Source organism: Pezoporus wallicus, unplaced genomic scaffold (assembly GCF_028554395.1).
Source record: "Pezoporus wallicus isolate ANWC-B61680 ecotype Strahan unplaced genomic scaffold, APGP_CSIRO_Pwel_v1 contig_5542, whole genome shotgun sequence".
NCBI lineage: Eukaryota > Metazoa > Chordata > Aves > Psittaciformes > Psittacidae > Pezoporus > Pezoporus wallicus.
This window is the reverse complement of record NW_026640165.1, coordinates 2,775,797-2,803,103: the sequence shown is the minus strand read 5'-3', so window position 1 is coordinate 2,803,103 and position 27,307 is coordinate 2,775,797. Positions and strand designations below refer to the sequence as shown.

The 27,307-nt window shown below is 39.4% G+C and overlaps 1 protein-coding gene across 10 annotated transcripts in view; it reads right to left on the bottom strand.

Annotated features, from left to right (window-relative positions):
* The window catches only part of KIF21A (kinesin family member 21A), a 90,593-nt gene that overhangs the window by 42,155 nt on the left and 21,131 nt on the right, over positions 1–27,307 (bottom strand). For 9 of the 10 annotated variants that reach the window (XM_057417899.1, XM_057417901.1, XM_057417905.1 and 6 more), the window contains exons 2-10: positions 17,602–17,824; positions 16,153–16,335; positions 14,329–14,478; positions 13,512–13,646; positions 10,801–10,968; positions 8,930–9,045; positions 2,355–2,550; positions 1,402–1,591; positions 623–686 (exon numbers count right to left, since the gene is read on the bottom strand). In XM_057417899.1, coding sequence (XP_057273882.1) covers positions 623–686; positions 1,402–1,591; positions 2,355–2,550; positions 8,930–9,045; positions 10,801–10,968; positions 13,512–13,646; positions 14,329–14,478; positions 16,153–16,335; positions 17,602–17,824 — 1,425 coding nt within the window. Of the gene's footprint in view, positions 1–622; positions 687–1,401; positions 1,592–2,354; positions 2,551–8,929; positions 9,046–10,800; positions 10,969–12,661; positions 12,704–13,511; positions 13,647–14,328; positions 14,479–16,152; positions 16,336–17,601; positions 17,825–27,307 lie in introns of those variants that run through there. The other variant, XM_057417907.1, reaches the window with a different exon arrangement.

Genomic DNA, 27,307 nt, shown 5'->3' with positions numbered 1-27,307 from the left:
AGCATTTTACACAGTGGGTTATATATGTAAAATATAGATAACTAGACAGAATACATATATGCGTGTTTATGTAGACATTTACACATTTACATGTAGAGATATATATCTGCATATGCTACATATCTATACGCATTACATGAAAGCTACACAAAAGCTCTAGTTGGGAATATGCCACTTTTTTTTTTTTGCATAATTCACCTCCAAGAAATACAGAAATAAAAATACCTAAAATATTTAATACTTTGGCTGAGAAAGAAAGCAGATGTGGTTTTTTTTCTTTTTAACATTAATTCATTACAAGTAATTTCTCAGCACTATCATTTGTATATGAGGTTATGAAGTTATAACAATCATTCCAAGTTTTGCTGCCCTCTGTGAAGCAATATCAAGTCATCGTCAATATTTAGGCAACATGTTATTTTCATTTCTACTGCCAGTTTCATTTTTAACATTTTAATTATTTTGTGGCCAAGAACAACACCAGATGGTTCTAGAAGCTGAAGGACCACTGTCCTAAAGTAATCCTCACACAGGAAAACAGCTGTTTTGGTGCAGCATTTGTTTGCTTGTTTGGGGGGGTTTCTGTTAATGAAAATTGCTCAAATACATGTTATGCAAATACCTGAGATCTTCAATTTCCTTGATATAATTATGAATCATGTTGCCAATTTCTTCATTGCCTTCTCCTTTGAAGGACAGACAGAAAGAGGAAGTGGGGTAAGAGAAAGACTGAGAAAGAACAGTAACCATATAAACATCTGAATACAGCTACTCGGCACAAGGTACCAGCAAACAGAAACAGTCATGTGCGCTACATGTTTAGATTTACCTGGTTTGTTAAAGACATTTCTCCTTAAACTGCATTAAGTTTTTGTTTCCTTTGTCTCTTATGATCAGGATTATTACAAGTAACTGTTTCTACTTGTTTTCCATATTAGCATCTTTGAACAATGCATGGACATAAATCTAAATAACCTAACAAACAATGCGTAAGAAGAACAATGCAGTCATGGTAAGTCAACAGGTTGATTATTCGATGAGGTGAAAAGCAAGCCAACATTCACCCACCTGTGTCCTGCTCCTCATCCAAAGCAAATTATTTAATTCCATGTATAGCTAAGCATTTAAATAATTCCTGACCAAATGTGTTATTTCACATTTCATGTTGCTCATAGTCTCAAATGAATTGTCAAATCAAGCTACCAAACTATTTCTGCTAATAGAAGTCTCCAGAAAAGGAAGAAAGAATCAGATGGGAACTTATCTATGCCAAAGCAGGTCCTTCATTACAGTAACAAAAAGCATCACCTCATTCTAAGGGACCAATACAGCAAAAACATACAACCAATTTAAGTTCATGAACTTCAGAAGCAGTTTATACCCAATGCACCCACAGCATACCTGTTCTGGCTAGGACTTGGTTGGCCTGATCACTCATAAGTTGTGTTATTCTGGCTCTCAGTGCATCAATAGTCTCTTGCATTGCTTTAATTCTAACACGCAGATTGTTGTTTTCTGTTTGCAGCATTGCATTTTCATGAAACATGTCATTGATGCTTTCAACGCCATCTTCATCTATAATCCTTTTACCCTTAAGTAAATACATTTTATTAATAAAAGCTGACCTACACATGAAAAATTTTTATCTTAAAGGAAATCAACAGATTACTTGAAATTACAAATAGACACTCATAGCAAAAGATAAGTTTCTCTCAAGAAGTTTACAACAATGGATATATGGATACTTTCCAAGACACTGATGTTTGGCCAACACATTAACTTTTGGATCCTGTCTTAGTCTGAAATACAAGCTCTTGAAGACATTAAGAAATGATATGTCAATTCTTAATCAAATCAGAATACGGATAGCAAAGGAGGATGACACTGTTTGACACAGTTAATGCTGAGAACATTATTTGTTCAAAATTGCAGGAGATAGCAGGAGATAGCCTTATAATTTAACATGTATTTTTAAAACAACTTGTTTGAGCTGTCTAGTAAGTTTTTAAAAGCAGTAACTGGACACATTCACTTATGTAACAAATAAACTGGTCAATTCTGCTTTGGAAGTGACTATTTCTCATTAATGTGCATAAGCTCAATTTTTGCCTTTCAAAGGGTAACGAACATGCAGCATTTGTTGACATCACTGGTATTCCATTGGTCTACCTTTCCTTTGGGAATTCTATATAAACTTTCTAAAAACATACGGTGATCAAAGGAATTCAAAATGTTGTTTAAGTTTGGGTTGCTATTCAAATTTTTTTAATGTATGAAGTAGAAGTAGCCAAAAGAAAAACAAGCTGTAGAGCTACAAGCATTTTAAAGGAGAAATCCTAATAGGATAAACTTACTGTTTTGTATTCCATGAGTTCCATCTGTAGCCGTGTAATCTCGCTGCGCAAAGCATTTATTTGTTGACTAGCTCTATCCTGATTAACCATCACCTTGTTCTTGATGTTCCGTGCGCGATTGGCATACTTTAATGTGTTCAAGGTTTCCATGAAATCTCGATCTGAAGGGCTCACACATGCTATCATCAGTGTTTGACTGGAACAATAGAAGTATAGGTCAGCATTACACATCAGGACCCTGTGGGTGAAGCATTCTATAGACAAATAGGAACAGCCTCACACTTGCAGGCCCTTGTTCTCATGGGGGACTTCAACCACCCTGACACCTGTTGGAATGACGGTATAGCCCAGCACAAGCAATCCAGAAGGTTCCCCAATTGTGTGGAAAACAGCTTCCTTTTGCAAGTAGTAGAAGAGCCAACAAAGAGAGGGGCCATACTTGACCTCGTGCTCACCAACAGGGAAGGGCTCGTTGGAAATGTGATGCTCCAGGACAGCCTTGGTTGTAGCAATCATGAGATGGTTGAGTTTGAGATCCTCAGGGCAGTGAGAAGAGCGTGCAGCAAGCTCACTGCCCTGGACTTCAAAAGAGCAGATTTTGGCCTCTTCAGAAACCTGCTTCGGAAGGTTCCATGGGATACAGCCCTAGAGGGCAGAGGGGCCCAAGACTGTTGGTTGATATTCAAGGATCACCTGCTGCAAGCTCAGGAGTGTTGCATCCCAACCAGAAGGAAGTGCAGCAGGAGGGCCAGGAGACCTCCTTGGATGGATAAGGAGCTGCTGAGGAAAATTCAAATGAAAAAAGAGGCTTATAAACAGTGGAAGTAAGGACAGCTGGCATGGGAAGAGAACAGGGATGTTGTCCAGGAAGCTAGGGACCAGGTTAGGAAAGCTAAGGCCCAGTCAGAATTAAACTTGGCTAGGGATGTGAAAGATAACAGGAAGAGATTCTATAGGTACACTGCAAATAAAAGACAGACTAGGAACAAGGTGGGCCCCCTCAGGAAGCTCTCAGGAGAACTGGCTACACAGGATTTGGAAAAGGCTGAGGTTCTGAATGGCTTTTTTGCTTCAGTCTTCACTGGTAAATGCTCTGACCACACCACCCAAGTCTTGGAAGGCAGATGCAGGGACTGTGAGAATGAAGACCTTGGGCCCACTGTAGGAGAGGATCTGTTTCGAGACCATCTTAAGAACCTGAATGTGCACAAGTCCATAGGACCTGATGAAATCCATCTGCGGGTCCTGAAGGAGCTGGCAGATGAAGTTGCAAAGCCGCTGGCCATCATATTTGAGAAATCATGGCAGTCAGGTGAAGTTCCCAATGACTGGAAAAAGGGAAATATAACCCCATTTTCAAGAAGGGGAAAATGGATGACCTGGGGAATTACAGACCAGTCAGTCTCACCTCTGTGCCTGGCAAAATCTTGGAGCAGATTCTCCTGGCAGGCATGCTAAGGCACATGAAAATCAACAAGGTGCTTGGTGACAGCCAGCATGGCTTCAATAAGGGGAAATCCTGCCTGACCAATTTGGTGGCCTTCTATGATGGGGCTACGGAACTGAGGGACAGGGGTAGAGCAGTTGATGTCATCTACCTGGACTTGTGCAAAGCGTTCGACAGTGTCCCACACGACATCCTTGTCTCTAAATTGGAGCGACATCAATTTGATGGATGGACCACTCGGTGGATAAAGAACTGGCTGGATGGCCGCACACAAAGAGTTGTGGTCAATGGCTCAATGTCCAGCTGGAGACCAGTAACGAGTGGTGTCCCTCAGGGATCAGTGTTGGGACCAGTCTTGTTCAACATCTTTGTTGCTGACATGGACAGTGGGATTGAGTGTGCCCTCAGCAAGTTTGCCGATGACACCAAACTGTGTGGTTGGGTTGATACGCTGGAGGGAAGGAATGCCATCCAGAGGGACCTGGACACGCTTGTGAGGTGGGCTGATGCCAACCTTATGAAGTTTAACCATGCCGAGTGCAAGGTCCTACACCTGGGTTGGAGCAATCCCAGGCACAGCTACAGGTTGGGCAGAGAAGAGATTCAGAGCAGCCCTGCAGAGAAGGACTTGGGGGTGTTGGTGGATGAGAAAAGGAACATGAGCCGGCTTCAGGTGTGCGCTTGCAGCCCAGAAAGCCAACCGTATCCTGGGCTGCATCAAAAGGAGTGTGACCAGCAGGTCGAAGAAGGTGATCCTGCCCCTCTACTTTGCTCTTGTGAGACCTCACCTGGAGTATTGTGTGCAGTTCTGGTGTCCTCAACATGAAAAAGACATGGAACTGTTGGAACAAGTCCAGGGGAGGTACATGAGGGTGATGGGGCATGTGGGGAGTGAAGGCAATAATATTTGCATGAAAAAGAGTTTGGGAATGACCTCTGAGGCCTTGGTGCTTGACAAGCCCTGGGGCTATGAGTTGGAGCACTGAAGGGCAGGGAGGTGGAAGGTGGAAAAGCAAACCTTGGGAGGATGGGCCAGGATGCTGTTGTGGCAGGAATCTCAGTTGGAGGCCACAGGATGTAGGGGTTGTGAGAAGGTCTGCAGCATTGTGATTGGACTATTTACCTGGAGGTTTTTACAGGGGCCAATGAGATTGAACATGGCATGTTTGTGCAGGTTGGGAAAGTACCAAACAGGAGGATAAAAAGGGCTTGATTGCAATAAAGTTGTTTGCAATAAAGAGTCTCAATTAGGATTTGAGTTTCCTCATCAACTTCAGTCCATGTCGTGAAACGCCACAAGGGGACTGGAGCACTTCCCGTATGAAGACGGGCTGAGAAAATTGGGGCTGTTCGGTCTGGAGAAGAGAAGGCTGCGTGGAGACCTCACAGCAGCCTTCCAGAATCTGAAGGGGGCCTACAACGATGCTGGGGATGGACTCTTTATTAGGGACTGTAGTGACAGGACAAGGGGTAACGGGTTGAAACTTAAACAGGGGAAGCTTAGATTGGATATAAGGAAGAAGTTCTTTACTGTAAGAGTGGTGAGGCACTGGAATGGGTTGCCCGGGGAGGTTGTGAATGCTCCATCCCTTGGCAGTGTTTAAGGCCAGGTTGGACAGAGCCTTGGGTGAAATGGTTTAGTGTGAGGTGTCCCTGCCCATGGCAGGGGGGTTGGAACTGAATGATCTTAAGGTCCTTTCCAACCTTAACTATTCTATGATTCTATGATTAGGAACAAAAGGACTAGAGAGAGGCTAACAGGCCTTCAGGCAGAAGGTGAAACAAGAATAGTAGTGACTTCATAATATTTCTGAAAATATTCCTCAATCTAGCTCACAGGAGAAGACTGTTAACCTCAGAGTTCAGCACTGTTACATCTTATATCACCCTAGTATAGGAAATGCTAGATCATTAGTTGTTCTACATGTAAAATTGTAAATGCAATTAATTGGTGTTTCTATGAACATTTTTAAAATTATACTCAGTTTACCTAATCATACATAAACTGAGATTTAGGATTATCAACCTGAAGTCCTAAATAGTGATGTGGACCATGCAGTTGTCAGGGCTGCCTACTCTAATTCCTGAGGTGCCTACCTACATAATCTGAAAGCTGCCTAAACGCTCATCTTCGCTGTCCATGCATGTGCAAACTGCCTCAGCTATCTACTGTCTACCTCAGGTTCTACCGAGGTCCAAACTGTCTGAATCCTCCACTGCAAATTATCTCCTATTCTCCAACAGAAACCCAAAAACTAGTACTTATCCTTAGAAAACCTGGATATAACTGTATTTATTCACATTTCATAACACCACGGCTTAGAGCACTTCCACAAACAGCCACGGGACCTGAGCTCTAGGCCCAAGAGGGCTATGAACAACTGTCTTGTCTTTGAGTTTCTACAACACCCTATAACCTTCCTGTCATGGGACATGCAGGGTGAGAACATGCTCCAAATGAAAGACTGAGCAGACAGACCAGCAAGAACCAGTGTGATGAAAGCAGTAAAAGGCAAAAGAGTTCTCATTCCAACAAAGTGGTTTCATCATTTAACAGGCACATGGAGGAACTGGGGGCTCTTCCTTCGCTCCCTGGAGCACACTCATTCCACATCAGATAAGAACAGCTTAGAGGAGTCAGAACCAGAGTTTCAGCTGTAGATCATACCCTGAATGTGCCTACATGGCCTAAATTCTCAAGAGGCAGGGGAAAACACCTATGTCTGATGGACTGAGTACTCTCCTCCAGGCTTCAGAGGAATTTGCTTCTTTATGTTAAGGTTTAGATTGTTGCTGTAGGAAGAGTGCACTGTCTCCAGGGCAGTGGGGCAGTATCTGCATTTGGCAGACAGGATTCTCATCCTCACTTTTTGCAGTTTCAGACTGAGGCAAACAAATTAATCCCTGCAACTCTTTGTGAGACAAACAATTACCTTCACCATGCACATTGGAAACTAAATTGCAAAGAGTAATTAGCCTGAGGATACAAGGAAGATTCAGTTTCAGCATGTCTTCCTCAGACCTCCAGCATACTTGCATCAATTCTGCAGAGCTTAGTTCAAGATAAGAATATGAAAGATTAAGAACAAATCTTTAATACCAGGAACTACTTGTGCTTTCATTTGAGAACAGTATTATCTTCCTAAACATCAGAGGACTGGTTCTGTTAGGTGTCCGCCTTTAAAAGTGAGGGACTTGAAATCTACCTTCCCTTCTGAATTGCATAATAAACTAGGGTTGGAAGTTATGAAAGTTTTAATTTTTCTAAAACAACCAATACTCCATATTCCCACTTGGATAATTCAAGAAACATTAACATTTAAATGCTACGTCAAAACAATTTCAGCATTATATTTAAAATCAGAATTATGGTGACAATAGTGCAGTGATACAATGCATCATTGTTAACTTGGGATTCACTGCAATCTAACCTGCCTCTCTACTAGAAAACCTTAAGAATTTGCAAAGAAAAAATTATGTGGACTGTGATACCTAGGGTGAAATTTGGAAAGCTGAGGAACACACTAACAGAAATCTAACAATATGATTTCCCAGAAAGGAAAATAAATGCACATTTATTAAAATTTAGCTTTCCTACACTTGTTGGTTGCCAAAGCATGGAGAGGAAACTATGCTACAATGAATAACTCTTTCCTGAACAGCAAAATGCTTATTTGACATGTCTCAGCATGTCTATCACAAAAATAAAAATGATGTGGGGGTCCCACAACTTTAACATCTGTGCTGTTGAATGCTGTGTGGGGGGCTTAGCTGCTGGCTGGGGTTAAACCCCAACACTAAACTGTAATTTCTCCAGGTGGGGGAGCAGTGGAGCTGTAAGATGGGGAAATATTTTAGAGTCAAACTAATATTGCAACAAAAGTGCAATTTTAGAAGTGGCTTGAAAAAAATGGCTGTTAGTCAGTGTATTTGATATCAAATTTAATCCAGAAGTGCTACTGGTAGCTATTTCCAGCACTAGCTAAGAGAGCAGCTATGCTCCTGATTTCTGCCCATTTTTTTCCTAACTCGAGTTTTTTCCTCCCTTAGGGGTGTGAAATACGAACCCCTCAATAAAACCTTGTTATCTCATTTAGAGGAGTGAATTTGTATTTCACAGGGCCTTCTGAAAATTCTAGCCTTTATTTTACTTGTTTTGTCTGGCTCTATGCTTTTCCTCACACTGCAGTGCTGCAAGGTGTTTAATAACAGTTAAGATAAGAGTTCTCTCTGAAGCCCAGAGCAACAATTCAAGAACTTTTTCACTTGTCCCTGTTCCTTCGTGAAATGCCCAGAAAACTTCCTTCCCTCCTAAAAAACTAGGAGTCAGCTTGATTAAATAGAGGAAGGAGAGTACTACCTTGTGAAAACATACTCACCTATGCTCCCTCTTGTATTCATAGATGGTATAAATTACAAATACATTACAAATACAACATTTGTATTTTAATAGATTTGTTAATGTTTGCTTAGACAAAGCTTTGAGAGGCCAAAGACCCTCTTCTTTGAATGTGCAGTAGGTATACAGAACAGGTTCATACAAACAATTCTGGTGAAATGCTTGTTTTATTAGGCTCTAATCCAACATCAGATAAATGGACAGATGCAACATATCCCTGAGGTATGCAATCTTTACCAAAAGTTAGCAATGCCTGTGGCAAGCCAACTCTAAGCTCCTGTGCATGGAAATCAGAGCAAACTATTCAGTGCCATTAAATAAAAAAGTAACCGAAATGCTGAAGGAGAAAATCATCACATCTTTAAACTATGCTGTAATTAACAAGGCTATAACATAATAACAAAGTTTACCATTTATGCTATTTATAATCTAAAAAGGCCTTCATAGGAATGACCTGTCCTGCAAATGGTAACGTCTAACTAACTCAAAGCCTCATGGCTAGTAAAGCTACAACAGCACTGACAAAGAACAATGCAAAATCATCTTTACAAAATCTTTTCCCTGTGTTGCTCATGTTTTCTATCACAAGAGTAATTTATCTTTGGAACCTTCCCCCAGAGAAGACTGGCTATTTTTATCATTGTTTAATGTTTATTTTACTTTCTGAAGATAATGTACTCATTCATGCTCATTCACAATGAAACACATAAAATATTGTATTTGTCATACCTGTTTCCCCCAAGAGAGTCCTGAAGGAGCCTTGTAAGCTTTGAATCTCTGTATGGTACATGAGTTGCCTTCTTACTTTTATCTCCCAGTGCACTTATTACATTGCCAAGTGCCAGCTACAAAACACCAAATCATGTAACACATAAGTTAGAAGAAATTCCTGAATAGTTTTATTTTAAAAACAGCTAAAAATGGAGTCTGCATATTGTGAAATAAATATACTCATGAAACTTAAAAAATTTCTAAGGATTTTTACATTTAACACTAGACATCTATGAACTTTTCTGCTATCAATGGTGAATCAAATTAATTGCAGCCTGATATCTGGAAGTGCTAAGTGCTTTGCACAATTTGGTTGCACTCTCTCATGTCACTCACAAGCTAAAGTTAGAATTACTTCACATAACAAACTTACTTTCAATGATTATTAAAGCTGATCTCCACTTCTGGCAGTAGCTATATTCATTTTAAAGTATTTATCAACTGCTTTACACTACATTTAGAATTAAGTATGGGCATTCACATTGAAAAAACAGAACTTACTATCCTTACTAGTATGAAATGAGGAATGTCTGATGAATATTTAAGCATTTAAGGACTGAAATTGTGTAATTTGTGGCTGTCCTATTTCATTGCTCAAAGGGTCTAACTCAAGTTTATAAACAAATATTTGGATGCAAAACTATTTCTAAAGTACAACTGCATGTAGTTCAACTATATGCCAAATTAAAGAGCATTCCTCTAGATGGCACCCTGTACAGACAGTTCTTCTTGAAAATGGCCTTACTGCATCCAGCAGCTGACAAACCGAGTACACACTGTGACTGCTTTGAAGTGTTTAAATCCCTTTCAATCTGTTTCCCAATGCTGAGGCCTGGAATTAACTGTAAATGGAAATTCTGTGATCAGATACTGCTTTTATCACACGGATTTTCATCTTTGTGCATTCTGTATCCTGTTTGTTAGGGATACACCTATATCATCTGAAGTTTCTGTTGTGCTTATAATCAGTGATGAAATTGAACTAAATTCTCTCTTCCATACAATATAACCAGTACATCTACAGAATATAACCACTGTCATGCAACAGAATCACTAAGAAAATTCTAGTTACAGAATATCTATCTGTAGTACTACACACTAGACCAGAAGAGACATGTTTTCATATAGAAAGTAAACATATATTTCTGCCTGTAAAAGTGAATTGCACAGAGCCTCCATTCGGCCAAGCAGCTCAAAACAAAGACATGAAACTACAATCTCCACTGATGATAACCAGCTCTACTTTTCAATGGAGATGAGTAAATGTTAAACAAAACATTTAATAAAGTTAATCAAAAGCTACATGGAAACCCAATACTCAAACAAAATAAGTAGTGATGCTATAAATGAAAAATTTTATTTCTAGTTGTAAGTGTTTTGCCTGGGGTTGTTTTACATTGTACTTCATAACTGTAATAAAAACCAAGCATTTACAGATGAATTAAGCTGACTCATTGCCCACGTTTCACATGCCTGTACTCCTTACAAACTGCTTATAATGTTCTCCAATTGTTTGGATCTTGACCCACTAAAAAATAAAAGTTAAAAAAATTGAAGGTACTTTACAATATATTTTAAAAGTTAAAGTAACAAACTATATTTCATAAGCTATAAGTACTAGAATTTGCTAGTTAGGGTCTAATACAACTGAAAAAACATTAGCAAGCCAGGAGCCAGAAAGAATCAATGTGCATTATCACATCCTGTGCAAAGCTCAGTCTTTGTTTACTCAACACTTTTCTACTTTAGGGATTACTGAAAACAAGCGATCCAAAAAAGGAAGAAAAGATGGTACCAACAACCTATGGGAACAAGTTGTATAGTCTTACTAGTCCACAGTTGATGGAAATTCCTTCTTTTGCCCTTTCTCCTGTAGCTCCTGTTCGCTTTAACCTTTCAGATCCTGCTAAATCAACAAAATGGAACTTGGCAGTAAGAGTTTCAAATTCATTCATCTCAGAAGACTCTGATATTATTCTGTTATCGGTGGTATTATCCTGAAATAAAGAATAAGCCATAAAGCTTAGTAAGATCTTTCACATTAACTTATTTCATATTATCTTTCAATTAACATTTGTCTACTGCAAAGTTCAATCAACAATTATTTACAAGGCTTGCCATCATGTTATTCTTTTATAACAGTCTCCCCAAAAACTGTCACCATTTTAATCATACATACTAACATATTCTTGAAGACCCAGCTCCAGATGTATGTAAATGCCAGTTACTTTAAGTATAAGATACAACTGTTTCTTGATGGGAGGACGAGGGGATGCATACATTAAAATACACAAGTCTTCAGCAAAGTGCACAACAACATTTGTACCTCTCCTGGAAGGCAAGTCTTAAATCAGTTGAAGGAAATTGATTAAAAATACCAAACTTAATTATATAATTTCCTGACCCACTTGGTTCATAAACCTCCCAAATAACTGAAAGATATTTTGTTTTATAACTCTAATCCACATCACCAGCATCCCTGTGGCACGGTTCTTCAATTTTATTGTAGGAATTAATTTTTAAGCCAGTCCCAGCAGCCAGTACTCTATCAGCACTTCTGACTTGAACAGAAAATGGGGATAGAGGAGGCAACAAGGGAGAAGAGGTTCCTTCCCCACAGCCCAAGTAAGCTGTAAAAACTGGCACTTGACACATACCTTTGTCAGTGTGGGGAGCCTCACTGCACTACAGTGAGCTACCACAGCCTCAGCCACTCTTTCCACTTCATGTCCCAAAGCACAGCAGCAAAATTACCCTTGTTCATTAGGTAATCCCTAGCTTATTTCTATCCATTATTGTAGCTGTACTATAAATCCCTATTTCTGATATTTTGACATTTACACTGCTGTTTGCCCACACTCTCTTTTGCAGCCCTCAAAGCATGCTTTCACTCTTGCTTATTTACTAAGCCAAATGTACAACCAGAAACTCCCAAGAAGCATGGATAGTGTGAACACAGTGTGAGGAATGGTGTGTCTGTGCTGTAGCCCTGGCTGCCTGCCGCAGAGGGGAAGCAGCCAATGCTGTCATCTGAGCAGGAGAAACTGTGTTACCCTGGTAACAAAGGTCTCCCAAAACTGTTGTCTACAGAAACTTGAGCTGCATCTCTCCTGGACACCCAATAATAGCTCATATTAATTTATATTCCAGGAGCATTCAGAGGCCAATGTCAGGCCTAACCTCTACTCTCCTAACACCACAGGGAAAGGAGAGGGTGCTGTCTTCACAGATGAAGGATCTAGCAATGCCCAGCTCCAGACCATCAAATTACCTTGCTCATATCTCCCCCAAAAAAGGAGAAACAAGCCAATTTGACATAAGAAGGCAGCCTCCTATTCCTCTAGCACAAGTATCTGTTAAAAGCCCGGCAGAGCCAGGCAAGAGTCCTGCGCGTGGCTCAGCTGTTGCAGAAGGCTACAAGTACACCTGAACAGGCAGATTGCAGTGCTGACAGCCTGAGGGAAATGGGGCTTCCAGATGAGTTTTCTTGCTCCCCAGCCAAATGGGCAGTTTCCAACAAAACCCCTGAACAGACAGTGTCACCATGCAGTGACTGAGGTGCCCTATCTGGGCTCCAAGTGCGATACCAGTCCCTCCCAAGTGAAGACAGATAGCTGCCCACACCACCAGGTTCAGCGTGGAAACCAGGAAGAAGTATTTTTAACAGGTACATAAAGGAGGTCTACATACCGCCAAGGACGAGGGAGTGACACTCATTTTGCCTGCAAATGATTATTTGTAGTGTTACAAAAAAAGCAACCTGCCCCCAAAAAAGTACAACTACAAATTCAATTCCCTGTTCCGTGTGCTCGAAAGATTGATACCTGTGTGTAAAATGCTAGCCAGACACACTTAGGAGTTCAGCAAAATATTTTAAAATTGATACCTTTAGAAAAATCAAAATAAGGCCCCCTGAAGCTACTGTAGTTTTAAGTAATATGGATTTATGGGGAACTCCCCTTTTTACAAGGTGTACCAACAGCAACTAACAACCAACCAGTCACATGAAACATCTTCTACAGAACAGCTCCATGTACATTCATAGTTTAAATTTCAGGTTAAGCACATAACCCCAAACACATACATATTTAAAATAAATAGACTAAGCCTCAGAATCAAATGCTTTACTACTTGCTCTATCAACATTTAATCTGGAATATCCAAGTGTTTTCAGTTTGCTGACTGCAAGCTTAAATCCACTAAATACTAAGACAATTTGAAACACTTTCCCAATTAAAGACAAATTACATTTTAACATTTTGGCTTGTGTATGTTGCAACAAAATACTGAAGAAAATGCTAGAGGAGAACGGGCTGGTTCATGTAAGAGGTTGCAGTTTTATGGTTGCCTCTGGCTAGAAGATGGTTATATATGCACAGATTAAATCAAATCATTATAATGCTTAGCAAACTCATCCAGCATCATGACGACTGTAGCATCTTTACTAAGTGCAATTCAGATAGCAGTGGCTGCTAAAACAATATTCACCTTTTGAAAAATGGTTACTAAAGTGACGATTAAAACCAGCAAAGATACATACCGTGTTAAATGCAGGACAGACTCTGGTTTGACATAAGTGTATAGTAAAGATAGCATGAGACCGTGAGCTCTGAACATTCATCTGAGTGCTGGCAGTGGTTCGAGACAAAGCCCCCAGCTTTAGGCACTGCATCATCTAGAAAATAGACAAGAGGTAAATTGCATTGTTTGGGGTTCAAACAAAAAGTGTTCCTGTAACACTTAGGGCTTTAGATATAAATAAGCTTTTTCTCTTTGATATGATTTCAGTTCCTTTAGGTCAAAAAGCAGAAAGGTACTTAAGCAAGCAAAAGTATTTTCTACTGTTTCTAAAAGAAAATGCTTTGATCTTTGTACCCATCTTGTTGCTATGTTACTACTAGGGGACAGCAAACTTCCTTTCATTCACCTGTGGCAAAAAGGTGAAATTTTTGTACTTTTTGTACAAAATCACACAGTAAAATAATATTGGTATTCAGATTTGCAATGCACACGAATGGCAGTTTAACTCACACCAGTCATAATGCAAAGCTTTCTTGTCACAGGAAAAAAACACCACATACAAGATTTGGGAGACCAGATTTACACACATGCCAAAATTTTCTCTCCCAGTAGAACCACATTATTAGTAAAAGTGTGTTTCTAGCAGATTCAAGTGGTAGGAAATTACTATCAAACATTTAGCAGACTTAAGGCTACAGAAAACAAAGAAAATTTGCAATTCAGATTTGGCAAGTGAAACCTATCTTTTTAACTGCTTAACAAAACATACAGAAAACATTTTTAGAATGCATTTGGTATGCTACAGAGTAATTTATTTATTTATTTTCAGTGATCACCTCCGATTCTCCATTCACAGTTCGGGTTGTAACACCCACTGTATAAATTCCTCCTACTGAATCTTCATGTATTTTAATATTTGATTTTTTATTCTTTGCATCGATATCACGTGTGGTATCAAACAGATCAAGAATTTCTTCATTGTAAAGCTGAGGAGAGAAGAAAAAAAAGATATAAACCATATTATTTAAGGAAGGAATTCCTCCATAAACTAACAAAACTGTGCATGGTATGTACAGAAAGTTCTAAAAATGTCCAGGCTCTCAGAATAGATGCTATGAAACATCCAAACTCACAAGGACAATATGGTAATATAGCAACTGCAAATTAAGTCACCTGCATACCTTACTATTATGCCACCCAAAGCTGCCATAACTTCCTCCAGATTGGTAGATCTGGGAGAAGCTTCTTTGGTGGGACCAGGGAAGTGGAGGTTCTAGATGCCAGCAAAACAACCACAGCAGGGGTTTCTGTGGCAGGCACCTGCTCTCTTCAGATTTGACCTTGGGCTTTCCTTTTGTTGATTCAGTTGGCTGCCCCCTTCCACCAAGCACTTCAAACTCACTCTACTTGCTCTCCCTGCCAGCACACCTTTTCTCATCTCCTCCCTCACACCTTAATTCTATGTTTCTCCTTCATTTGGATAAACTTTTCCTGGCCTAGAAGGAATTTAACCTGTAACAGTTTTTTGTGCAAGCTGCTTATTAAAGACACCTAGCAACAGGCCAAAAATACACCTACCAACCGGTCAAAAATACTATGGGATGGTTTCTTGAGCAGGGCTTTTGTACTTTCCTCCATGCAATACCTACACTTAGTGCTCCAGACTGAGTCACAACTTTCAGGCACAAGCACACAAGCAACAGCAACTATCTCTTGCATGTTTCGGGCTGCTTAGTGTTTATTGCCTGTTTCATTGGGTCTCCTGAAGGCAAATACCATCTAGTGGTCTTTCAATTCAATATCATTGTGCACATCAGACTTTTAGGTCACTAAATAATATCAGAACAAGGAAAGACATCAGAAATTACTATGTAGTTATCTGTTACAGGAGATGGATTATCATTTTATAAGAACGCTCCAAGTTTTAGGAAGTGTTTAAATCCAACTGAAGACATCAGGGAAAAAAAATAAAGAAATAACAAACAAAAAAGCAGGTCTCTGCTGATGTACACTGGAACATTTCCACTGTCTTTAATTTGGTTATACCAACTAACTTCAGCAGAGCTTAGGCCAAACTGATTGAATTCCTGATCAAAGTCCCTAGGTAAAAGCCAAGGAACCATTGCAATGGATGTGCATTCTCCCAATGTACTTTCTCATATACTGAAAGCAAAAGGTTTCTTCGTCAGTGAAATGAATATAACAAAACTCTTGAACAGATTTTAAAAGCTAAAGTATGACACTATGGCAAAGTGTCAAAAGCAGGCAAAGCATGGTGACTATTCAAAGGCACAAAGTACAATTGATGGTTTTTTATACATATACACTTTCTTGCTTTGAGGTTTTGTAAAGAATTAAGCAGGCGAGAGCAACAGGCCCCACAAAAATACGTGTGCTACAGAAAGGGGTAAATGACTACTGCACTTCAAAATAACTCTGCGAAGAAAACTACTAAAATAATTGGAGTAAGATAAAAAGACTCTTTATCCATATTCTGAAGAGCTGAAGTAAACTAAAATGTCCTTTTAAAATCTTGAAGATTAACTCAAAACATCTTGTGGGAAAATAAATAAATGTAACAACCAAATAAAAAAAAAAAGGATTAATTGGCTTAAAAAAACCCGATGGAGTTACACGCAAAAAACACAAGTTGTATTTACCTCTAAGAACTGTGCATTCACTTTAAAATCCGGAGGTGGAAGTCCTTGTTTAATAGCAGCTTGTTTTTTTTCTTCAATACATCTGAAAAGATGCTTAACAGCACGGGATATAATGCCTTGCTCCTCTTCTGTTATATTGACATCAAACCCAGTGCCCATGGTGTATGTTTTGCCAGCACCTGTCTAAATTGAAAAAGGATTAGTCACTAGAACAATTAACAGTACACAGAGAAATGCAGTTTGTGAACATTAATGCTAGATAGTGACTATTAAGTCAGTCTGTCATCTCTACAGTATTAACATGCAAAACAATAGGTCATTCTGGGGTGAAAAGGGATTAACAGCAAAAGTTGGACAAAATCTACTGTTTATCCACAGATCACATACAAGAAGGCAGGAACCAGCACAATCTTTCATAGCCTTTCCCCTACAAGCTTCTAAGCTTACATTGCCCTTGAGCTATCATATCTGAGGTCAGAAGAAGAGTTAATGTTTTCAACAGAGACTGTTAATTAAAGCATATATTTCGAACGTAGAAGCAGCATTTGCAATTTCAATTTGCAATCTGAAGTAGATCAAATGACTCCCTTAATTATGATGTCTGGCTATCTCAGGTAGAATATTACCATTGTTTTCAATTTATAAGACAGCACTGAAGAATACAAGACATACGTTCACTAGGAAGATAATTTAATTAAATGTGAAGTCCTTATAGAAAACAAGGCAGTGTTGTGTTTTCACTGAATTAGTGAGGAAAGTCAAAGACAAAATCCTGCTGAACATAATCTAAACTGGATCTGCACACTGCTAGAGTTAGCTAAAGTCTAGTTCCAGATATGACACTTTACAATGACAAAATTCAGCATCTAAGAGGAAAATTTATGCAATCAATTCCTAAAGGAATATTCAGAAGACAATAATGCATTCTCTACATTGTGCTCAATATTGCAGCTTTAAGAAGTAATATATGTACCCAGTGCACTGAGAAGGTGTGTTCTCTATGAAAAGTCATTTTGCCCACAAACAAACAATGTGGCCTGAAGCTCACTAGAATCTACTTTAAAAAACCTCCTCTTCCCAAAAGTGTCTGAAAGCACAGAGGGATGGACAGTTGCTCAGAAAAGAATCTCAGTACAACCTATCTCTACATAAAAACTGATGCAGCCACCAATTTGTACTGCTGCATTTGGGGTGAATTAAGAAATTACACAGACTCATGCTATTGTCAGCATTACTATTAATTCTACTGCCTATATATCGTCTGTGTTTCAACTGCCATTCTGCACAGAATCTGTACAAACTCCTAAACAGTCTCCTGCAGGATACATCATTTAAGATAAATCCAAGATGCTAAAACCCAGGCTCATGCATTCCATAGTTTAAGAAAAAGATCAGTCACAAGAAACTGTTTATGTCAAAATAAATACTTTGAAATAAAGTAAAGCTTACCTGGCCATAAGCAAACACAGTGGCATTATAGCCTTCAAAACAACCTTCAATCAGTTTTTCTATACATTGTATATAGATCTCTTCTTGCTGCGAGTCTATGTTAAAGACATAATCGAAAGTGAAGGCCTTATCCTTTCCCAGGAACACTTGAGGTTCTCCAGGTGTGACAGAGGTACAAATATGGCATCCTTCAATCTTCTCTTTGGCTAGCTGTGGTCTAATTCTAGTTTGGAAAAGACAAAAAAGAACTATTAGAAATTCTCATTATCAGGGAGAAGAACATATGAACAACGTAAAGAAGAGATCTGAAAAGAATTCCTGACTGAAAAATAGGAAATTTTCATCAAGCCAGGAAGCTTCCAGTTGTCTGTGCCACAGAACTGACCATATCAGAGCCCCACTCCTACAACTGTTCATGCAAATGACGTTGTCTTCTCTGAAGGTTCACCCATCATCTTCAAGTTGATGACCTGCTAGAACGCTGAACATTCCTGGGCATATATGGTGCACTAGTGAAGAGTAGCCTGCATGAGCCTTTTCAGACTTTGAAATCGTATCGGACTTCTTCATGATTTCATTGTAAAAATGGATTTTAATAGCAACAGAAATATGAAAAAATTGGATGATAATTTAAGCAGTATTTTGGGAGCAAGGATCCCCAAAACCTACATATCAACTTAAACAACGGCCTCCTTGCTAAGAGCAGGCAGAAAGGCTCAGTTGTTCTTTGACAGGAAAGGCGCTTTGTCACAGCAAAACACTTCCAAGTAATGTTTGTTTCAGTGAAGCAGCATACCTCCAAAGGAAAGAAAAAAATATCTAACAAGTTCTAAAGAAGAGAGCGTCTCATTCCACCTTATTTCCCCACTGAGGCAAAGTTCAGGCTTTATTTCAGTTTGCTCCATCTCTGACAAACTACTTGATAGTATATAAAAAGTTCAAGATAGCTGTATTCTCTCATTTTATTAGTTCTTCTGCATTCTCAGATACTCTTGCAAACTTGCCAAAACTGATTTAATGCACTGGCTCTGTGACTAAAGAACACTGTAGAAGTTTATGATTCAACTGGTTTAATGGTTAACTATCAGGAAGAAAAACTCTGGCCAACATAACATATTATTCCAGCTGTAATTAACTAATAATTTGTTTACAAAATTATCTTTTTGTTTGTTTTAAAGAAAAAGTATTTGTAACTTCTCAAAGCAGCATCAAATTTATAAATGAAGAAAAGTGTGCAGCTTAAAAGACAAGGGAGAAATAAGGAGATATATATATAAATAAAAAGGGTGATAAATCATCAGCAGTACAGCTACATACAAAATCATGGAGTATTTCATATAGATTTTCCACTTACATCAAACTTTAAGTACTTATATTTACCTTAGTATGGCTGCTTTTGGTTACATATGTCTAAGTTGAAGATCTGTACGCAGAGTATACTTTAAAGGCACATATTCATTTTGTATTCCATGCATTAAGGGCCACGTAGCATGTAACAAACTACATTAGTGTTTGATTTGGGGTAGTTGTGCTGTCTTGAAGCAAATTCCCCCAGCATCTTCACTTACCACATGCTACTTTGGATCACAGAGCAGTTTCAGTGTGCACAGATTATACCCCTTTCAGAGGAAACTAAGCCAAAATGCTCCACTCCAAACACAAAATTTGTTCCAAAAATCTAATCGAAACATAAGGGCCCAAAGGTACCTACTGCTCTACTGCAACCATGCCAATGCTTGCTGATGCACAAAGACAGGCTCCAACTCCCCTGAGTGGACTGCTGCAGACTAGCCCAAATTATACCAGCACACACACTTCAGGTCAAGTTAGAAACATGAGGGTGGGAGAGAATCACATGGAACATGATGTATCTCTGCAGAGTGCAAATTGTTCACCCAGAGATGTGCATTGCTATCAGGAGTATTCTTCAGAAGTTTTATTTTAAAAGCTTCATTACATTCCACTGTGTGGCACTAGGGAATAACAATCATTTATTTGTAAGGGTTTCTTCACATTAACTCCTTTATGGAAAGTTCATTAAGGATCAGGCAGTACACCTTCCTTGTCAGCATACCCTCTAGTGTGAAGTGCAAATTAAGCAAACCTTTGAAAAATACAATTAAGGGAAGAGTATATGATGTGTAAAATAGGCATAAATAAACGGTGTTTGCATTTAAGGACAGTGTGTAATGTAGGTCACAGATATTCTCTCTAATAACAATCATTATCATAAGGATTTTTTTCTCTTTAAATTAGAAGGATGCTAAAAATAATTTAGGACTTATATAACCCCTTCACTAACAAACTTGATCCACTAGCACCTGTACCCACTACACAAACCTGACAGATAGAGTCTTTAAAGGGAAATTAATCATATGCCTTTCTTAACAGCTTTCTATACAACTAGAAAGTTGAGCAAACAAAAGCATGCAGTCTATGACACAATATTTAGAAAATACCAATACTCAGCAAGTTATTCAAGGCATTAAAATAAGGCAGTAGAAGTCAAGTCAGTGGGCAAGCTTCTTTTTCAGACTAAGCACTCTTATTCTTTCACTAATCCAGTGCAGATGGCACAAAGACAATCAATTGTTCTTATAAGCATGAACTCTGAGTGTTCCTAAAGCTCCAGCGGTACTTGTCACATTATTTCCTGGTATAAGAAAGCTTAGACCTGTTCTAAAAACCAATAACACATTTTCAAGATCAAGTAACCTTTCATGCATCACAACCTCAATTTCCAGCCAGTTCCAAAAGGCTTTTAGCACTAACTTGTAGAATGAAAACTGACAACTTGAAAGAGAAAGAGGGTTTTTCCGTCCTTTTTTTTAGGTCAGAATTAATTTTCTGTGCTGAATAACTGATGCAATTATGACAGGTGCCAAATAATTTTCTCCTTTCTACTACTAAGTAAAGGCTCAGAGTGACCACAAAGAGGAACAGCATGCTTAAAAATATCAGTGATTTGCATGATAATTATTACAGTGATGAGAGGACTAAAGTGAGAAGTTTCGATGTCAGCCTGCAGAGACTTCCCATGAGGATCCTCCCAGCTAGCTCCTTGCCTTGGAGCCAGGGAGCACCCCTGAACATTCTGCTGCTCAGCACAGCAGCAAGCTGCAAGTGCATTCCATGCAACCATAATCAGGCCACAGCAAGATACCATTCCAGAGACCAGCTGAGCTGATGGAAATCTTTGTCACTACTAGCAGCTTGCTGCCAGCACAGTCACTTCCTTGGGTAATCTCACAACAACCAAAGACCCAGCAGCAATGGCACTGTCCTTCCTCCCTAATTTACCACAAAATCTGAAGGCAGTGCTAAGAGGAAAAAGTAGCATTTCACCAGCACATCTGCAGCACAAAGGGAAAACAAAGCAAGACTTACCACATCAGTAAAGCTTCACCCCAAAGACAGACTCCTTTCTTATTCAGTAACTGCCTTTACACAATGTCGTGCTCTGCCACAGAGCTGGGAGGTAGCAACAAGAGAGAGATCACAGCTGTCAGGTTTGAATGACATCTTCCCTAAAAAGGGTGTGCAGAAAGGAGATCTTCATCACCCAACCTAAGGTCTGCTCAAGGGATACTTCGTGCTCCAAGATCTATATAGCTCTCTTGGTAAATTCAGCATCAAGCTAATACAGTGACTTAAATAAGTAAGCAACAAATACCTTCAACCTGATTTCTGGCTGCTTATGAACCTCACTGGATTACATGAGCCTCACTGCTCTCAAAGTCTTACTATTTGCACTCAATGTGTGGTCTGACAAGTAACAGTCCTCATGCAAGTCAGATTCTGTTCCAGCACTGGCTATAGGAACATTTCCTCCTCCTCCTCCACCCCACACATCAGTTGGAAATTGATTTTTCTTTCTGATTACAGCCAAACTTTTCCCACTTTCATGTCTTAATGTGGTCACTTCTGTCAGCAAAGCAGGCAGCGCCCATGCTTTAAAATGTGAGAGTTCATTTCAATGATCTCTCTCTGCAGTTCCCAGCCTAGTTGTATGCCACTGGGATTGTTCTCCAGGACAGGATTGACTTCACCCATTTTTTCATCCATGCAGCCCCCATCTCACCTGTTTTTCAGGCTACTCTCTTAATTGTGTACTATCAGGTGTTTTCTACCTATTTACAATCACATCTCCTTGGATGTGGCAACCACCCAAACACCACCTTGGCTTGCATCCTTCCCTCTCTTCCCCTCCAAATCATGAACACACCCAAGTCTTGTTTACGTGTACTTTGCAGAGCCTCCGGGCCACACATATGAAACTTAATCCCCTAAATCTATTCTGCCTCAGCACAGGGACAAGCTGTCTAATTAGGAAGGCTAAGATAGCCAGTGGTGGTCACAGTAATGCACTAGATTGTACTAATCTCTCAGTAGAATAGGTGCACAGTGTCTCTGCTAAAAATATAGTCAGCTAGAACAGACTCCAATAATACAGTCCAGGGACTACAGCAATGTTGGGTCAATACCATGTGTTATGCTCGAACATTAGACTTCCCAGAAATGATTCTTCCTCAAAACAAAAAAAAATATCATAATATCCCTCTGAAAAGCATCCTATCTTAGGCTATTTCTAGAGGCAGAAAACTGTCCCAGTGATAAGTATATATTATTCATATATATATATATATGGTTTTATAAGGATATAGGTGGAATACATGCACACATCTCCTTTCAGCTACTGAACAATTTTGACAGTTCATTTAAGACCTCCCCATTATCTAGCTTTTCCTCAATCTCCATAAATCTATGATCAAGCCATCCCTTAAACCTCATTTAATATACTAAACAAAATGAGACCAGTGAATTTATTTTGCATGTAAAGTACTGCAAATACTACTCTAGCAAAAGGTATTGTCACAACATTTACCACATACCTTCTCGGCACCTGTACAGAATAGTAATAAGCAAACAAGTACTTCTAAGGGTAACCTATAAAGGGCAAAGCATCAAGTTATTCTCATTTTACAGAAAGAAAAAATACATCACAGATTAATTTTGCAGATAGCAAGACCTAGCCAGAAGCTGGGTGCTGGAAAGAAGGTGAAGTCCCACAAAGTTCTTTTTCATTAAAAATTTCTGCTGTGGGGAAAGGACCGTCTTCACCTTGCTCAGAAAAGCACATTCAAACACCACTCAAACCATGTGCAGTGCTCAGCAGCAAACAAGTTATCCTGTAAACTCAACTCTCTCTTCTTACATCAAACCTATTAAATTTCACACAATTAAGTTTCACATGTGGGTATATGAAATATTAAATCCAAGAGCACCTAATAAAACTTTTAATGAAGTGTAGCAGGCAATATAAACTGGTAAACAAACAAAAGCTCTCCAAACCCGATAAAAAAAGAGAAAGCAGATTCCTGCCTGTATTTTGGCATCGCAATTTCTTTTTCCCATTCCATTTACAATTATGCTCAAACCACTCCCACTAAACATAGTCCTTCACAAGGAGAGAGGTAAAGAAAGCTGGACAGATTCCTTCCCACAGACAACTAATACTTTTGCTTGCATAAGCTTTTCAGTATTTTTGCTAGCACACAACAGAATCTTGCTTGCTTCTGTGATTATCAGCACCTCCAAATGAGACTATAGCTATAGCACCTGAATGCATTATGTGAACTAGTGATTGAAATATTATTTCTTTACCTCTGAATGAGGTATACAGATATAAAAGAGCCTGACATACGACAAATACATGACAAATGCCAGATCTACCTCTTGTTAGCACAGCAGTAAAGACAGGAACAAACCTTCTGGCTTGTGCCAGCAACCATCAACCACGGTAAAGAGTTTCTGTTCTGTTGCCAGCATGTCTGGGCACAATGGCCCCTGCACCTCCATTGCCTGTGGCAATCATCTATGGTGCTAAGTAACACCAGCAGGTAAAAAAATGCTCATATTTGGTGAGTTACCATTCAACACCTTTAGTATTGATGTGCTTCTGTAATGTCCCCCTCAGCATTTCCAAAGAGGGTTTTTGGTGACCAGTGAAACAAACATGAAAAGTCTGAACTGTTTTAGAATGCTTTTACCCTGCTTTTTTCCTCCAGAAATACACACAAGTTCAGAGAAAGTATAAAATTACTACAAGCCAACACCTCAACTGCCAGCCCAAATCCTTTTGAAGAAATATCACAATGATTTAACTCCTCTTCAGAATAACACAAAATACATATTAAATTCAAACCCATACCACACAGCACTCCTTCCCAGTGCTAGCATTAAAATAGCCCCCTTACGCTGTTACAGTAAGCTGCAAGCAAAGTCCAGGTCATTTGCCTTCTGCTTTTCTTTTCAAGTGCCAGCAAGGCAGTTGTTGCTCAGCAAGCCATAAATATACTGTACTACCAGTATACCTTGACAGCCTTCGGAATGGACTCCATTAGTTTCAGGCAACTGGCCACCCAGCACATTGCCAAGTCTCTCCCCCTGCCATGGGTCAGCTCCCACCCTGTGAGCCTGGGTTACCTGTGGGAGGCAGAGGCACACACAGTCACCCAGCCACGGCAACAAGCACTAGCTTGCTGTGACTGCAACTCAATCTCTCTCACCCAAGATGCGGGCACTGCTCCCATCGATGTTTCCCTAAAGTTACCATGGCTGTCATGATCCAGACCGAGCCCAGTGCTGCCAGAAGGTGCAGTGTATGCCCAGAGCCCACAGAAGCTAGGCAGACTCTAGGTGTTACTCTGCCTAAGCTTACACCAGGTCCCTGAGCAAGCACAAGTGAGGCAGATGTTATGTATGTGTACCGATGCTCGCCTTTAGACACCAGGAAACCAGGCATGTTAAGTAGATATGCATCTCAATGCAAGTTTGGCAACACCAGAGAATAAAATTTCACAGACAGCTCAGATAACTCCTAATAAAATGTATAAGGAGTGCAGCAAAGCTAAAGCAAGTTCTGTGTGGTCCAGATTTTACTCCAAAGTCCTATTAAGATATTGATAAAAAGGCATTAGCATCCCTTTAATCCATGTGTAGCCACTACATATGAGCATTAATCCTTTAGTTTAAAACATGCAGCAAAATCAGTCACTAAATAAACTGGGTTCCAAGATATTGTGTTTTCAATAGCTAACTTACTTTACTGCAAACAAACAAAAATCCTATTCAAAAATACACACACAGGATATTTTTAGTGCTGCAGATTGTCACTTTCAGTTTGCATATAACAAGAAAGCAGCAAATGGAAAACTAGAATTAAATTAGATTAAATTGAGGAAATGTACCTCTGCTCTAACTAGATTTGTCCAGTTCTCCTCCTCTACCCTCAGCCTTTTCGGCTATTTTCTATTTTTAAAAAACAAATTTATTTTCATAAAACAATTACCCTTTTCAGCAGCCTGTGTCTGGTCAGCTCATCTGCCATTAACTGCTTGTGCTGGGGATTACATTTGCAGTGCCAGGCTGAGGCAGTTTCGAAAGCTGCTGCTTTCACTTGGTTCCTGAACCACTGTACAATATAGCTGCATCTCCAGGCAACCACTGCAGCGAGCCAGAAAACAGTTTAGCAGCATGATTTCAGAGTAATTCTTGTGCAATTCTGTAACAGCCAAGCAGGCTGTGCAACACAGATGGCATCCTCACACTGACAGGCACAGTCCTATGCTTTTGCCAGGAAAAGCAAACAGAGGGAGGGGAAAGGCCCAAGCCTGCCCTCCCACAGACCTCCTGATGCCCAGCACACTCATTCCTCATCCCCACATCCCACAGAAGAGCTAAAAGATCCTCCAGTAGATCTAGACAACCTCAGACATCTTTCCTTATAATATGAAGCAATGCTTTCATCTAAACCTCTTCCTTGTTGTTTCTTGTGGACTAATTTACTCTCTAGTGAGCAAAGAAATCCATAGCTTTCGAGAACAATTTGACTTTTGAGAGACAGAAGGGGCAACTGTTGCAAGATTTGTAAAGGCCTTGATTATTTCTAGTTCAAGGCAAGGTCAGCTGCAGTGAAAAAGCAGCACTACCATAAGCTTCCACGTGCCTGCCAAGCACAGAACTGGAATGCCTCCAAACACAGGCACAGTTTGAGTAGAACTAAACTAATATTGGAAAGAGCATTTCTAAGGCAAACATATTTTTTTTAACTGTGCTACTGTCCTATTTTTTAAAATGAGCATTTAGTGTTATGTGTCTCATCACTCAAAAAGCTACAGAAGAAATAACTATCTGAGAGAAAAATGAGAATCTAAATGAGATCTAAAACTGAGAAAATGAGATGTAAAAAACATGCAAAGTTTAATTTATGAATTAAGACTTGAAGAATTTACTGTTTATCAGCAAGGCCTTCCTAAAACTAAAGTTCAAAACTAATTTCATACCATACAGAATGCAGGCACACCTGTAGCATCCAATAAAGCGGCAGAATATAGACATTGGTCCTAATAAAAGGTCAAACATACTCTAGTGCTGAAAAGGACTACAGACATTTAATCTCCATGTAGCTCATAAGCCTGGAGCTACTGGACTGTCTCTCCTCAAAGGGCATGAACAAGTAATATTAGAGAGTAAGACGCATAAGTATCTGCTGTTACAGTGCAGTGGGCACAGTGCTCAGCTGTACTACTAACACGGCTGGCATTAGCTCAAGGTCTGGACACCATGTTGTGGCAAATATGTGGACATACTCTGAAATATTGAAGTCACTCACAGTCTACTCTTCTTGTAAGGATTAACTCTGAAAACAACCCCTGGGAATGTTTTTTATCTTAAAAAAAGAAAAAGAACAAAAAGGAACTCCAGAAGATGCTGGCTCACTTAAGTTCATATTTTAGGAGGTAGCTTCCAGTCCTTTAAGAATCTCTATGTACACTTGGATTGTTACTGTGCTTACACTGCACTTCTGGACATCACCCCACAGTCAGGAGAGCAGCAGATGCACCCCAAATACCTTGTTCAGGCATGAAGGCCATGTCACTTTCGCAGGTGTTCTGGTAAACTTAACATCCCCAAAAGGCCTGTTAGAAATCAAACACCTTCAGAGCCAACATAGGAAGTGCACAAACAAGGGAAACATGTAACCCAAAAATTTACCACAAGGAAGCAGTCATCCGTGCCTCTGGCTCTGTATGACTGCTCCACGTCACCAAAACTGTGGTTTCCCAGACAGTTCAACCAGTCTGCAATTTGATGGCTGTGCTCTGGATGTATTTATGTACCAAGACAAATATCCAAAAAGCAAACCAAGGAAAAAAGAACTGGCTAAAACTGCACATTAAATCTGTCTCACGTAAGTACACTTGCTTCTTGTAAATTTAAGGTTTCTATTAATAAATATGCTTCAGTTTATATGCTCTATAAGCCTATGCACAGAAGTATGAAACATCATCTACATTACATTGGTGTAGTTTCATATTAATTACTAGCACTGACGATACTGAACACTAATAAAGATTATTATTGTGAAAAGTTTATGGTAATAGCACCTGATGGTCACACAGCTTAAATAGCTTACACATCACAAATTCAAAAGGAAAGAGGGAAGAAAAGTCTTTTGGTGTGTCCCCCAAACAGTATCAACAACTACTGCGCTTAAGAGACAATTAGGAAATCAAATGTATTTATGTGGATAAGGATTAATGGAGAAAACAATTCTATATGCAAAACAGAGCATGGCACCCCCTACATTTCTTTTGTAAATTATGTGGGATTTTTTCCCTCCAACATTTAGCAATAACACACA